This window comes from Corvus cornix, chromosome 6, assembly GCF_000738735.6.
Source record: "Corvus cornix cornix isolate S_Up_H32 chromosome 6, ASM73873v5, whole genome shotgun sequence".
Lineage (NCBI taxonomy): Eukaryota > Metazoa > Chordata > Aves > Passeriformes > Corvidae > Corvus > Corvus cornix.
In genome coordinates, this window is record NC_046336.1 from 11,353,982 (window position 1) to 11,370,421 (window position 16,440).

At 41.2% G+C, this 16,440-nt stretch overlaps 1 protein-coding gene across 1 annotated transcript in view; it reads right to left on the reverse strand.

Annotated features, from left to right (window-relative positions):
- Positions 1–16,440, reverse strand: part of SORCS3 (sortilin related VPS10 domain containing receptor 3) — a 276,531-nt gene that overhangs the window by 99,538 nt on the left and 160,553 nt on the right. The window contains 1 exon segment of the mRNA XM_039553918.1: positions 4,345–4,418. Coding sequence (XP_039409852.1) covers positions 4,345–4,418 — 74 coding nt within the window.

Below are 16,440 nucleotides of genomic sequence, written 5' to 3' on the forward strand. Positions count from 1 at the left end.
GTATTTTAAAGAATTAAGCCATAAGATGATAAAAGGATTTCATCTGCCACTAAAGCATCTTTTCATTCTCTTGCACCCTCCATGGCTCTTAATCTACTACTGTAGCACTTCACATTTAGAATATCTGAGTACTCCACCCACTACAGTCATCAAGGTGCTCTCCTTTCCCAGTCTCATCCACAAGGTAGCAAGGGAAAGTCAGCTGGAGTCACCCAAGATGACAGGGAAAAGCTGTGGTCCATCAAAGTGCTGGGTGAATGCTCCAGTAGCCAAACTGCTTAGCCCCGTTGTGCTGCCGCAGGAAAAGGCAGAGGTAGTAAAAAGAACTTAAGGTCAATTCAAGTCCTGTGAGTTTTTATCAGAAGAGCAACAGTACTTAGTCAGCACAGAACACACCATGTGTTTTACAGGCGAGGAAACTTCCCCAACATTTCTACTGTACAAAATATGGGCTTTATTTTTTATATCCTCCACATGGCAGCACAGGTGTCTAAGTTACAGTGACACAAAATGAACAGGGCCCAGAGGGAGCTGCAGAAATGTGTTCTGAAAGAAAAGAACATTGAGTAGGCTTTTAACAAACTTTGCACCCATGCTGGTTCCAGTTATCTTGAGTGATCTTGGAATTTCTGTATCACATTAGCGTAAATTCCCTATTTCTAGTCTTACAGGATCCTAAGTTATTAAAATCTGAGGCCAAGGCACATGGGAGCCAAATCTGGATGCCTGTACATACATCAAGTAACACATTCTGTTCAAGCTCTGCCACTGCCATCAGTGGGTGTAGTTAACAAATGAATCACTACTACCGAAGCAGAGAACTCAAATCCTAGTTTTTTATAACTATGAGTGGCCCAGGGGTGAATCTCAGCTCATGCACAAATTTTGAGTGGGCTCAGGAACGGATGAGAGATGTCCCATGAACAGCTCAACATGTGACATCCATATGGGATGAGAACACAAAACTACAAACGAGTGAGTAGCACCAACATCTATGACTAAGGAAAGAAGTTGAATAGAAGAGCCAGGACACAATGCCACAAATTGGGATTGGAGCTTAGGGCTTTGTTTTTGACCAGAGGAGAGCCATCACAGATGCTGGTTACTAGAGCTACACCAAAAAATGCAGAGTGTGTCCATGACTAACAGAGAGGTTGTGCTTACTCTGCTGAGAGAAAATTCACATCCCAATCTCACAAGCTCTGAAGCAACTGCAATTCTCTCCTGGCCTTAAGATCTCTATCTGCAAGGTCTCTCAGGGAAGGTATAATTATTCAGAAAGAACTCAGAGAGAAAAATAAGACCTTTCCCTGTCAGGTTGACTGACCCCATGAACCAGGTGAACTTTACAGTCTTCACAAGCCCATTCAAAGCAGCCTGAGAGATGAAAGTCATGTTTTGAAGGCAAACATACTCAGCAAAGCCTGTCCCAGATAAAGCCAGCTGCATTCCAATCAGACGGAGACCGTCCCATTTCATGAAGGATGCTTACCTGAGCCTCTGCTAATGAACGTGCAGAGCAGCAAACAAAAGAGCAGCTTACCTCATTTTGGCATCTCCCTATCATTACTATTTCAACTTCCATGGAAGTTTGAATTCAGAAGTTGAATAATGTAGTATTTGATAGACTGATGGCACGGACAGCGATAGGCTGGTGACGTGGAGAGGCAAGCTTGCCAATAACACCAAGCTGAGTGCTGCAGTCGACACGCCTGAGGGAAGGGATGCCATCCAGAGGGAGACTGACAGACCTGAGAGGTGGGTCTGTGTGAACCTCATGGCTCTGGGAGAACTTACAGCACCTTTAAGTAGCTAAAGGGAGGGAGTTTTCAATTTAAAGATGGTAGATTTAGAATAGATAATGGGAAGAAGTTCTTTATTTTGAGGCTGATGAGACAATTGAACAGGTTACCCAGAGAAGCTGTGGATGTCTGTCTCCTGGAAGTGCTCAAGGTCAGGCTGGATGGAGCTTTGAGCGGTCTGGACTAGTGGAAGGCGCCCCTGGCCCTGGCAGGGGGGTTGGAATTAGATATCTTTAGGGTCCTTTCCAACCCATACCATTCTGTGATTCTGTGAGCTTCACAAAGTAGTGGCTCGTGTCCTTTTGAAACTTACAGCTATACCCACTTTTCTCTCTCTTTCATAGCCCAATAAAAAGAAATCGACAAACTTCTGAGGCTAAAATGTTCTTTTTTGCATTTTTTTTCTGTACAGATCTTACAAGCCAAAGCTTGCAAGCCATCACAGTTTGTAGCTTTAAAAGGAAAGGAAGGAAAAAGAGAAACAAATCAGCTAAGGAGAGTTATTGTGTTCCACAACTTCAATACCTCTGATCCCTGCACTATGAATTGGTTCAAATCCCTCCCACTCTGGGAAAAACCTAATTCACTCTCTTGGGAAGCTTATTCTCAGCGGGACTCTGCTGTTTCTGAGTAGAATGAAGATTTCTAAGTTTATGTCTTATGAGTTTTAACTATAGAAGACTTGTACATTTCCTAAGAAAAAGGCACCTGAAACAGAGGTGTTACATAATGCACTGTTAAAGAAGAGTGTTCAAACTGCAGGCAAAAGACTATGAAAAATGAGGCAGACTGTGGAAAACAACACATATTTGGGTGTGAAATGGACAAACAGGCAATTTCCATTAACCATTATTATATGAAAGCAGAAAATAAGGCACAACACTACAACCTGTCCTTTAAGAAGAGATTCTGCTTTGTTCCCAAGTCAACTTAGCCCTTGCGCTTTATCCTCCAAGAAGCCTCTCTCCCCTAAGCTCACTTGTGTTATTTGAAGGGTGGGGTAAAATTATTCCAAGGAACAGCTATTCTGCTCTGCAGAAGGATACACCAGGAGAGGATCTACACTCACCTTTCTCATGTGTACCCAGTATGAATAGTGAGATCAAAGGATTTTTGATAGTTACGTCAGTCATCCACCTGCCACCTGAACCCGGAGAAAATAACTTCCTTTCCTACATTATGGAATTGTGGAACAGTAACATGGACAGACAAGGTTCTAGACCTTTGATATATTTTGCAGGTCCATGTGACTTAGGAGCCTTAAAACTTCCTTTCCTCGGTGTTCAAAACTTCCTCACATTGTCCAAATTCCTCAGGCACACTAAGGGAAATCTCTAGACTTGATGCCAAAAAGCCATGTTTTAACTGTTGGAGCCTAAAGATGTTTAGAGAGATTTGCAGAAGGATGTAGGTAATTTAAAATAAGGAGTCTACCTCCAGTGCAAGGTGTGGAAACACTGCAAATAAAATCTATAGATATTTTGGGCCTGGATTCCAGGGGCTTTAAATGAGGTACAAAAATGTCTGTGTGAATTTGACTCTAAAATGATATAGATATAGATATAGATATGTAACATGCTTTGTAACTGGGAGTCAACTTTTAAGTTTTTCAAGTCTTTTTTATTTTTAACCACCCAAAATGTTACCCTCCGGTTCCTTAATAATACAATCTTTTTTGGTCTTTAAGACCAGACACTTCTTTCATCTATACACAGATTCTGTAAATCAGCACTTCTACACATTCACACACACCCCATCATCTGGCATATAGTAAGTACAGAATTATGAATCTGATTCGAGCCCCATATCCTAAATTCAACTACAGAAGAACTACACTTCTCTTTTTCTCTCTAAAAGTCAGTTCTTGAGCCTTCACATGGTGCAGAGAAGTTTGGAAAAGAGGCATCTGAGATGGCTGAGCCTGGAGATAGGAACTAAATTTGTTTCATCATCTGATTTTAAGACACTCTTACAATTTGAGGGGTTGACACTTGGGAAATGAGAAGGAATTGAGTCACAAAGCAGATTTTTAGCAAACTGCAGATCTTGGGCTTTCACTAGTCACTATAATGAAACTGGCTCCTCAGAGAGTGATTTAAAGCAGAGTGAATCATCCCTTCTCACCAAGATTGCATAAGGAGACTGGTCAGAGTGGCTGGCTCTGCACAAAGACTGTGTTCTAGGCTAAAGTAACTCTCTGAAGGGCTGAAAAACAGGAGGTCTAATGATCACAGGCTTGTCACTGAAGCACTGGGCAGTTTCTCTGTGTTACTCTAAGCAGGTGTATAACAAAGAAGCAGGAGTTTTGCAATTATCAAAAGACTTGTACTTCTCTGTAAAAGACACCACGTTTTATCAGACAAGAGGTACGAACACACAGACTGTGGCACTGCAAGGTATGTTCTGAGTTTATAGCACTGATGATGAACAAAACCAAGGGTATACTTCATGTTCAGGTAAAGCAACCAATCCCTTCAAGTCAGATGCCCTTCTCCCCTCCATGACCTACCCAAAGCAAGCCAAGCCAGCGCCCATAACTCACCAGTAAAACCTGTTTGGAGTGACCCGCTCGTGCATGAGCTGCCATTTCCTTCCAAAGTCCATGGAGCTGTACAGCTGAAAGACAGAAAGAGAGAAAGTATAAACATTGAGGAAGAAGAAGACTGTTGCTAGATAAAGTATTAAAATCAGCTCACATTAAAGAACATGAATGGATTGTTTACAATAATTGTACACAATTATCAATCACCCTCGCTGCCAGGGGAGGCTAAGAAGGCAGTGTCTTCCATTCACTCTTAAACCAGCTGGGCTCCTGAGATTCAAAAGCAGGTTGTCTCTTCCCAAACCATGTCAAACATCTTTATGCTTCCAAATTTCAGCTGTCAATACATTCACTGTGACTGCCATGTAACAAAGCCAGCCATCCCCCTGGCTTTTTCTGCTTAATAGGAAGCAGGTGACACGTGAGTTCCTAGTATCAAATAGAACAAGAGACAAATCAGACTAGTCAACATGACTCTGATGAGGTAGTGACTCTATATTCAAGGTCATGCTATGATTTGGCTTTATGAAGTGAATCAGTTCTCTTCTGTATTGAAAAGTAAATTGCTCCTAACTTATATTTTCTAATATTCAGAACGAGGTCTAAATATTTAGGTAAGTCAGAAATCAACCTTCTCATTAGTTAAACACCAAAGATAGTGACATGACTCTTTTTGGAAGCCAAATTTTCAATATAATGATCTTTTTGAGTCTTTCTGGTTAACAAATGACACAGGTGTAAGGTAACCAAATTTCCATGCAACTCCATACTGAGTTTCAGACGTGTTTGCTTCATATATACTCTGCTTAATACCACAAACACCATTCTTCATAGAAATATTTTCTTACCCACAATTCATCCTCTCATAATTGAAATATATGTAAGCTCCTTTTCTCTAACTTTGTGCAAGTTTGGTTCTTCAGAGAAAAAAATACGCTTTGAGAAATAACTACTATGTTTTACTACTAGATCACAGAGAACTAATTATCAGGCAGCATTTTGAACAAGATTTCAAATAAATTTAATTTGATTTAAATTCTGGCTTAACAAAACAAGAGTTGATTGCCAGCTAAGGAGGTAGACAACAGAACTGAAAGACTTTAATGTTTGTAATAGCCAAATTTAAGTCCTTAATGGAAAAACTGTATCATTTGAGCACAGGTTTTGCATTGCATTTGATTTGAGTAACTGGATTTGTAAACTGGAGGCAGGTCCATGCTCAGATTGGAAGGGTTCACAACCTAGTGATGTGTCCTGTGGCACTGCTGTGATGGATGGCTAAGTGTGACTGGAAAGATAAACTGCGTGTGTTCACACCGAAAATTAAAGTTTCTTGAATAGGCAGTATCTTTGACCACAGAGATGCAACAGCCACATCAGACCTGGACCACAGATCAATTTGGAAAGATGATTGGAAAGGGCTGTTTGAGCAGTGTCCAGAGCCTGAGGCAGTTAATTAATTCTTGCTATGTTTGTACTCAACTATACAAACAAATCACTGTATAGCCAGCAAAAGGAAATTCAGAAACTCAAATCCAGACTCCATCAAGGATCAAGACAAAAGACTCAGTCCTTTGCATTTATGCCAATATGAACTCCAGTTTGGCCAATAACAGCTCAAGCCGACAGTAAAACACATGAGGGGGAAAGAGATGGAAGCAGACGTCCTTCAGTCTTCATGTCAAAAAGGGTTCCAATTACGTAGACTTCACTCCAGCCAACATCACTGAGCTAGTGGTAAGAAATTTTAGGAAAAATTTTTTGCCCCATGTTGTTCAGGAGATCAGACACAATCTGAATATTCTAATTTGGCCATATTTCTTAAGCACCGTCTCTAGACGGGGTAACATACTGCACTAAAAGCCCACAATAGCCAGACTTCCTCTGGTTTTCAGGTGATTGTCTAAAAAAATACGATAGAGTGTCCTCTGCCCCAAAAGGAATTCTGTGTAGATACAAAATAAAGCAACAAAGCATCGCTTGTCTTTTTTAATTAAAGGAGCTGGGAAAAGAAAATTCCTTGTCCAAATTCGAGATTAGGCTTATGAAGTAGGCATCAATATTAAGGTAACTAATTCTCAGAACACACAGGTTTTTAGAAACAATAACTGAGAATCCACACTCCAAAGTCAAAATTCTACAGTCCTACAATTCTGCCCTGACTTTAGCACAGTGCCTGCCAGGAATATTCCTTGAGTCACTGGGCGTGGTTTACACACACAAGGACCTCAGCACAGACCGAGTTGCATCAGTTGCATCAAACAACTTGGGTTATCCTTTATATGTCCTGACTACAGGTGCAACTTACCCAGGCTTCAGGCAACTTAGGCCCAGTTAAGTCATGCTCACAAGCAAGTCCAAGTGGGTCTAGCATCCTCATTGTATTCCGTAATGGATTAACCATTCTCACCATGAGAGGAAAGGATTAGCAAAATACATCCATTTCCTTCGATTCTCTTTTATCTTTTGCCCCTGGCATTTCCTTTCATTTTGCAGCAGCATAACAGCAGTAGCTACAGAAAGCTCACTGACATGAAGCACAATCTCTTTCTTACTACTCATGTCTCCCAGTGTCTCTTTCAGGGAGCTTCCTGCTCTGTATCAAGTTAAAAAATAGAGACCAGCTATTGGTCTGGGGTTTTTTTCCTTCCTTTTCTCTATTAAAGCTCAGACTGACTGATGTCAGAAGGATTAAACTGAACTTGCAGCCTTTATGTGATTTCAGATAAAGAGATAAAAAGGATATTATTCATTTCAATAACTTTTATTTATTATTCACCTACTCATTCTAGGCATCCACTTCAAATTTTAAACAGATGACTGAGTTTTAAAGCTGTATGACAGAACAAATCCCTAAAAGGCTTCTCTGGCCCAATTCACTTTTACAGTATTATTTATAGATGCAAATGCAAAGGTTAATGTTGAATAAATAAATAAAACATAAAGTGATTTCTAGTATGCATTAAAATTGAATATATACATACACTTTTTGTTTATCTCCCTTCACAGGAGAAGATATGCTTTTAGAAAAGACAACAAATTTAGTGGCAAGTACAGCAGATTTCAAGAGAAATTAATTTGTCCTAAGGCTGAATACTAAGCAAAGGAAATAAATGATGTAGGTACGGTGCCAAGATTTTCCCATTTTAAAGCTCTGCTCTGGCTCTTTAGTGACAAGTAATCTCTGGCATTTCCACCTCATGGAGCACTCCAACACATTGGTTCAAGAGGGGTGGACTCCAGCACACCACGAGGGTGTACTGTGAGGGCATGGCCTTTCTGAAGCCTCCTCCTGCTATTTGATTTACTCTGATGACTGAAAAATTAAGACCACTATGGGACTTTATGTATGGGCTGGTCTTGTCTCTTGATGCAGTTAGAGTGGCATGCAGAGGATTTGACTCTGCCTCTACTCAGGAGCCTGATCAGACCTACCACTTAAAATAGGAAAGGCTGCACCATCAAGGAGGTAAATAGCAAATATTTATCCAAAAAGCATCACGATACTCCCCACTCAAGGATTGTAGCACCAAACATATCACATCCACCAACACAGCCCTGCATTTCACCAAGAACACAATCTGTGCAAGGAAAGACGTTGGCAGCCCCGGTGATACACAACTCTGTTTCCCTACAGGCCAGACCTTAACTCCTGCTTGTTTTGCTCAGCACAAATCTAAACCATAAGGATATTATGTACCAAAGGCAGAATGCTTTGTCTTCAAACTCCAAGAACACAGGCAACGTTTTATTTCACACCAGCATTGTTTCCAAGTAAATTGGCAAGCCCCTTAAAGAAGGAGCTTTATCCCCGGTGTCAGATTCTGTGCCAGAAACACATTCAGAACTACAGAACTGTAAAGAAAAGAGCTGTACCTATATGCTTGCAGAGTGTTTCATATGAAAAACGCTGTTGCAATTCTCCAGTACAAACTCTCAGGGTGACACATCATGTTGGCTGGCTTGGAAGATCTTGTTCAGGGTTGTGGGTAATTTGCTTTGGGTGTTTTGTTTACTTTACCAAGCATAGCTAGCAAAAAACCAAAAAAAACAACAACAACAAAACAAACAAACAAACAAACAAAAACAAAACAGAAAAAACAGAAAAGGATTGTTTTTCTGGAGAAGTAAAGCTGCTCAGAGCTGGAACAGCATGAGAAACTGGTCTGCTTCAATTCCACTTATGGAGAGAGGGGAGAAGAACAAGCAAAGAAGGAAACATGGAAATTCCACGAAGAGACTCAACCCCCTGGTGTTAGTCATCCATGTCTGAGCTAGTCACCAAGGCTCATCTTCAGAGAGGCAAGGAACTTCTAAAATTGCTTGTTATTCAAGCCTTAGAATTCTCCACCTCTCTCGACAGATATTACAAAAAGCTCACAGTGACTAGTGCAGAAGGAGATGACCCCACCAGAGACACATGATCTAGCTGAGATGGATTTCATGACCTATTCCCTGTTCTCAGGCTGACCTGCTTGGTCTTCATGGGGGAAGCACACAGAAGAATGAAGACTGAAGGCAAGCCAAGGAAAGACCAAGCATACAATAGCCTGGGCACACTTTACCACTGCAAGAAGCACATACAGATGTCACTTACAGACTGAAAAGCAACAGACAACGGACTAAAGAAATTCACAGAGCTTTGATATTTACAGACTTTCATTCTTCTACACCCATAAGAAGTAGGGCACCAGGAACATACATAAAAACTTATAAGCAAATAAAACCAAATATTATTTGTTGCCATGAAATCAGGTCTATTGGCCTGAGCAAACATCTGGCGAGACTCTCCAGAGTTTCCTGTCTGCCAGCCATCCAGGAGTGCAAATGATGTCAGATAAAGTGAGGAAGAGCAGCTGAACTACATGCATTTAGAGGAACAATTCATTTGTTACATAAAATATTATACTTTCTCCAGACAATACATACAGCTGATGATGGAAAGATGTATTCAAAATAAATGCAGCAGGGTGAGAGTGGGTCTAGTGGTAATAACTTGGCAGCAGCTGACACATGGTGGAAGAAGAGGGTCAGATTAGCCTGGCCTGCTTGGCCTCGGAAGAGAACGATCCCAAGCAGTAGCTCAGATTGCTTACATGAAAAGATGGCTCTGATCCCAGAAAAGTACAAAGCAAACTAACACCTTCTCAGTCAGAGCTGGTGGGAAAAATCTACAAGATGTGTGGAGGGTTCCTGCCAAAAACTTAAACCAGGGCAGAAGAAAAAATTAGGTCAACATTTCTGTAGGAAATTGGACTGCATGCAAAGGACAACGCAGAAAAGAAAGTCTGTTGCAGGGTCATAAATTTTCTCTACAGAAGGAAAATGACCTTGATCACTAGAAAAAAATTAAAGAAAAAGCTGCAAATTCTCAGAAAACTGCAAGGTGTATCTTTTCTCTACATTTCTGTGTTACAGATGAAACTGCAAAAGAAGAAGGGTGCCACCACTAATATTTCAGAAAGTTCATTCCTAGAAGGAAAATGAACTGAAGGAAAAATTCACAACACTTTTCAGTCTCTAGAGTACAGAACAGATAAGCAATGTCTGACAACTGCCAGTTGAACACAGGATAGATTCAGTATAGCCATGAAGACAGGTATTAGTACCCCAGAAACACTCCCTACTTCTTTACCACAGCTTCCATATCTGCTTTTTTAAGGACAGATGGATACCCCTCCCTTTCACAGCATCAGTGCAACATTTAAACCGTGGGGTCTATACAAACCCCTTTCTCTGGTTCTCCTGGGAGGCAGGACATGTTACTTGCAGCACTGTTGGTACAGGACTCAGGTCTAATTTAATTCAGTGGTGTGGCTGAAACCAGGTCAGGAGCAACCCTTGCCTTGGAAGTGGCTTTATTACCACAGTAGAAAAGGCTGCATTCAAGGAAAGATTTGAGGTCTTCCTCTCTTTCTTCTGCTCCACCATTCCCCTCAGTCTGGGCCTTAGTGAGACAGCTCTGGAGTGTCAGCAGTTACCATTAGGGACACAAAGGCTAACATCACCTTCAAGCTGATAACCAACTCAAGAACTATCTGTGCTTGTTCTTTCCAACTCCTCCAAGGGAAATACCTGTCCTTGCCACGTTGCAAGGTGAGGCTCCAGTGGTACCAAGATCTGAAGCTTGGAAGTGCTTCTGGACCCTTAAATAATGGAAAAAGTCCTTTTCTTCCTTGCCACAAGCTGCCTGGAAACCACAATTCAGGTAAGGCACTCTAGACAGCTCCACGCTAAAGTAGCTAAAAATAAATCCTGCTTCTCAAGCCAAAAGATTTGTGCAACAGCTGGTGGGGCTGAGCTTAGGAGAAAGAAGTCTACCAGCACCAAATTTATGGCCTTTGTTTACACAGAGTAGTAAAAACTAGTAATTGTAATGAAAACAAATGGACCGGTTTATCTCTTTACTTTGATTTCCTTTCCAGGTGATTAAAAGCTGCATCAAGAGACCTCATTGCAGCCCAAGGTTCTTCTCTAGCATTGTACAGCCAGATTGTCTTAAGCATGGAAAGAGAACATGCCCAGAGTGATGCATGTCTGAGACTCACCAGAGCTGCTCAGTTCCCCACAGATGTTGTGTAATAGATGGGACACTAGAAACAGGCTATTTTGAAAACTGGTCAAGAGAGAAATTAAATACTAAATAAATTTCCATCATCTGTCCCATACAGAGAGGAAAAAGAAAGTAAAGGTTTCAGAAGCTGGGAAGGTTGGGGTTTTTTTTTGCATTTTAAGAAAAATATTTCACATGCTTGTCAGTAAAGTTAGGTCTTCAGGCAAAAGAAATTCAGTCTCCATCCCACCGCAGTAAGACACTGGTCAGGGATCTTCTGCACAAAGACGAAATGCTTTGGAAATGTCTGACTCCATGTTATACTTGTATAGCTCATTTCAGACCTGGTTTCTAATGAAGTCAGGCAGATTAAGACAATGCACTGATGTCAGGTTTCACGGTTTCCTAGTTAAAAAAATGCTTTCACTCAATGGATCCACTTTAAACCCGATGCTGAAAGCAAGACTTGCCTCTCTCTGTTTTGCCACTGCATCTCCAAGAAAAAGACAAAAGTGGATTAAACTGGTAAAAAAAAAAGTCCATTCCAAAACCTTCACAATTCAGTTTCTCTTAAGCCTTATTGGTTAAGCACACTCAGCCAAAAATCTGGCACTTCTGCTCAGAGCAGAGCATCTTTTGCTTTTCTACTCCATGACTGGTTTCTAGCAGAACAAGAAGTCCAGATACAGCTGCAACAGGAGTAGTGTCACAAGTAAGTGTCACAAAGAGCTTAAGGTGTGTTTTAGCCATGGGTGGAAAACAGGTTCTCTTTCTTTCTGCTTCTCCCCCACCTCCAGAAATGCTAGAGTGGTGCCGAAGCAAGATGAAAAATATTACTTCCATGATGTTTTTTCTTAAACTGAAAATCTGGAGAAAAAATATGTTCAATTTGGTCAATCAAAACATTTCAATCACTTCTAAAGAATTTAGCTTTAGCAACTTGCAAAAGATACTATAAATAGAAATGCCATTTTGAGGGAAGGCTAACTTTTCTGATTGCTTATTTATTCCTTTCTCCATGATATTTTAACCATTTCAAAATCAGCTATAGAGTTTGGTGGAGGACTAAAGTAGAGAAAGGGAATGAGGGATCAATACTGGAACCATGAAGAGATCAGAATGGGATGGAGATGGCAGAGCTGCCTCCTGCTACCAGAGGCTACAAGGCACACCAGGAGTTATCTTTACCAGTATTTCTTCCACCGACATCCAGTAGGCACAGCCAGAGGCAGAGAAGGTTTCAGGTTGCTCCTGTTGTCCCCAGATGCTGTTTCGCTCCTTTTTCCCCTCTCTTTAACAGTCACAAAAGACTGAATTGGCTCTAATGGCTGTTGATTTTTCTGTCTCTAAGCCGGGCTGATCCCTTTGTCCACCTTCTTCAGCTTAAAAATCATTAGGCAGTGTTGGATCTGAGGTCTGTGCTAATTGGATCCACCAACCACGTGGATAAATCCTATGCTGCTGTGCAGGTCAGCCTGCACTGAGGAGCTCTGTGTCCTCCCAGCCTGAGGAAAATGTTCTTTGCTCCTGTGGGCTCTACATTGTAGGCCTTTAGAAGTCCCTCCTTATACTCCATCAATGGTTATACTCCAGAAGTTTAACAATAAGGGGAAATAAATGTGAACCACATGTCTAATGGGAAGATTTTTCATTCAAATGTGCTTTATTGTGTGATATATGCCTTTAATTACAGTGCAAGCATCTGGGTACATTCGTTGCTATTACAGACCAATCCTTCACGTTTATTGAGCATAAGACTACAACGGACAAAGCAGGAGAGGCTGAGACATTAGCCAAAGTGGGACATAAAGCTACAATCACATGCTTGGCTGTTCTTCTCCTCCTTCCTTTACAAACCCTGTGGCACTATCTGTAGGTTAACCTCTATATTATACAGACCAGGATTTAATGGCAGAGGGACTTTTTCAGATTAGTGGAAGAAATAGATTTCACATCCCCATACCACTTTCCAAATTCAACTAAGATTTTTCTGATTTATTTCTTTATGTGGAAAAAAACATTTCTGAAAGTGTGTGGGCATTAATGAATAGGTTTTGAGACTGCATTTAGAACAGCGTTTTATTCTGAGATGTAGTCATTGTTCATGTAAAAAATTTCACACAGCTTGAAAGAAATATTAGTCTGGTCTCAAGCAGTATATGTCATTTAGGCAAAATTAAAGCAATGTATTCTGCCCCAGTTTAAATTGTACATTATTTAACACATGCACCTGCCACCCAATGCAGTTTTCCACTCATCAGCATCTTCACAGGTAAGGGTGGTTACTTGAAACAGTTCCTCAGTTTTTGCGACCCATCACCTTCAGACACTGAGCAGACACACCCCTGAACTCATCTCACACAGGTGAAAATGCTATTCTCACTTGGGGTCAGCCCTGACAGAAGGCACATGTCCGTTCCATTCAGTTCTCATCTCACCAGCTGAAGAGCAGCAAACCTCACAGGTCCTTAGGACCTGCACCCCACTTCTCAGAGTGTTGAATTTCTTGACGAAGTCAGAGCTGTCCCACAAACTGTCCCTACTCTTCTAGTCCATTCACCCCATGAGGGCACTGTGCCCCCTCAGCCTGAGGCCGTGGGTTCTGTCAGGGATTTATGATGCAGAGCAGCATTTATAGGCTACCACCACACAGGTTCTACCTCCATCTCTTTTGGTCATGGATATGACCCCAATGCCATCCTGAAAGTCTTCTGGGAAACTATAGTAGATGAAGAGATACTGCTTGGGAATTGTACAGGTTTTGCACTGGGAGAAATCCCTCTCTGGATAACTCTGGTCCACACACACCACCTGTGCTCTATTACTGCCTGGGCAGATACTGGACCAAGCCAGCCCAGAGAAAGGCCCACCTTAGTTACTGGGAGTCTTATGTCCCCTAAAAGAGAACACAGAAGCTGCTCACAGCACAACTCTTACTGTGAATTAAATTCTGTGAGCAAAAAGATTATAAAAACAAGGTAGAAATCTTCAATTTCTGATAGCATTGAAGATGTAGCTTCAGCAAATATTATCTCCTACCCAAACACCCTTGCTCTTGTACACTGCATTCTTTTAGGCCATCTCCATTACCACGTACTTTTCATATCCTGTCCTATAATGAATCAAGAGGCTTCTGCAAGCTTGAACATATAATATAATAACGGAAGTTAGATCCCTTTCAGCATCACTCTCTACTCAACAGCCAACTCTGGTCTCCACAAGGGGCTCTGCTGTCTTGAAGATATTCTCCAGTACTGCTCTTACTATAACACTTAAAATTCAGTGGAGTAGTTCATCTCTAGCTAGCCAAATTTATTTTTGACCAGATTCCCTGGCAATCCATGCCTTGGCAATAGGCGACAACTGAAGGGAAAAGCAGAGCCTGATTATACAGGCACCCATCTCCACACATACACAGCCAAGCCAGAGATCACATGCAGAAAGGGAAGAGTAAAAGGTCTCATGGAATACGAGAGATTCCTCCCTGCACCTCACAGAGATTCAGTTTATCCCAATCCAAATGGGAAAGGGAGACTGTTTACAGGAGGAACCCAAATGAACAGCATCATTGTAAATACCAGCTATCATCAGGAACAATTTAGCCTGACAGCTGGAGCAGAAACTGTCACTGCACTGAGGCATCACTGCCAGAAAAATCACCAAATGAGAAACTCACATGTTCCAGGGCTCCCTCCGGGCTGCTGGGCAGACACCATTTACACTGTCATCTTTGATTTATCCATCACCCAGTTCCTGCAATCAAACTGTGTACCTTTGGAATAAATGAATCTGCAATTGCAAATCATGCAAGAAAAAGGAAGCTCTTATCTAACCTCTCTCAGCAGCTCTCTAGGTTTGTAAATATTCTATGGTGTCTATATTTAATCTATTTATCCCATTTATTGAAACTCTAGGTACCTTCAATCCACCTTATGAAGCAGGGTGAAGAAAAAAGCCCCTACAAAGCCCCAAGAATAAACAAATTTGATTCAAGGCAACAACTATAGACAACAACAACTCACCAAACTTGACATAATGTAACTTTAATTCCTGGAGTTAACCTAGCTTTGCAGTGATGGTACAGCGTAACTCATAATGGAAGGCTGCAAAGGAAAAATAGAGCAGCCTTCTCCATGCTGTCACTGGAGAAAAAGTACAACTCATCTAGCTAGGGAATAGCAGACTCAATTTTGCAGCAGAACTTTCAGACTCATGACATTTGTGCCGCTGGGTATGTGTGCATAACTCTTGCGGACTTGCACGAAGATCTGAGAAAATCAACTGGCCTGAAGCAAGTGCTGTGTTAGAGGACAAAACTAGAGTCCTGTTTTGGCAGCAAAACTTTTGATGACATTATTGTTCTCTCACTATCCGGCAGGAAAGTCCCCTTGGGTCCAGTACATTCTGCTAACATGTTATTTGTACGTGCTGCTATCTCTTGAACACTGCAAGCATAAAATGCTACAAAATCTATATTCAGACAGTTTATGATCACTGAGCCTGTGGCAGAAATGAGATGCCCAAGGTAGGAGGCTGTGGGAAGGATATGGTCTTCCTCCTTTTGCATGACAGAATCACAAGGATTTTCTATGAAGCTTTAAGCTTTGTTGTTTCTTTGATCAATTGTCCTCCTCTCAAAAATATCACCCTTCATTTCGGTGCCTCAGCTCCTCCTTTTATCATACCCACAATACATTCAATGCACCAAAATTTTACTGCATCATGCCCTAACTTTCATTTTATAGCCACCTATAGTCCTATAAAAATCAATTGAACACAAAACTGAAGAATTTTATTACTGTGGAACAACTTCTTATAACTGTCACAGAACTGCTGTGGGGTTTCTACTGCAAAAATTCAAACCTGCACACAGGTGTGTGCACACCCCAAACAAACACCAAACAGGTCACCAGTCTTCCCCAGATAACCAATATGAACACCCAGCTGAAATATGCACCGAAACACAACTAAAGATGTGCAGCATTTGCAACCATGAATAAAGATATGTGTCTTAAAAGCATAAATGCCCTGCAGAAGAACAGTGCTGGAATCAGGACATTACAAAAATCTTGGGGGTTCTCCTCCTTTTTTTTTTCTAATGGTAAAATTTCTAATTCTATTAACTGTGAGGAAGCATTTGAAAAACATGGTTTTCAACATATCCTCAGTCACAGAAGCATCAAGAAACATGTAAGAGAGGACAACTGAAATTATTCAAACACCTCCCTGATTTTTTCTCTGCCAAACGCATTACTTTCAAAGGACCAATTCATTATTTCTAAACACTTGGGATTGTAGCTCCTGAGGTGCTAGACCAAAAATCCAGGAACTGGCCTTCTTTTTCACCGCTGACACAATAAGCATGAAAAGCTGAAACATTCACTGGATTACCATTGAACATATGGGACATTTGAATCATCCATGCCTAGAGAGGGGACAGAGGAGTTACAGCTGTTCCTCTGGCAGTTTTATTCCCCAGAATAATTGATTACATGAAGTTTCTATCTGAAGGAAAAAAAGAAGGAGAAAAAAGAGAAAATTTT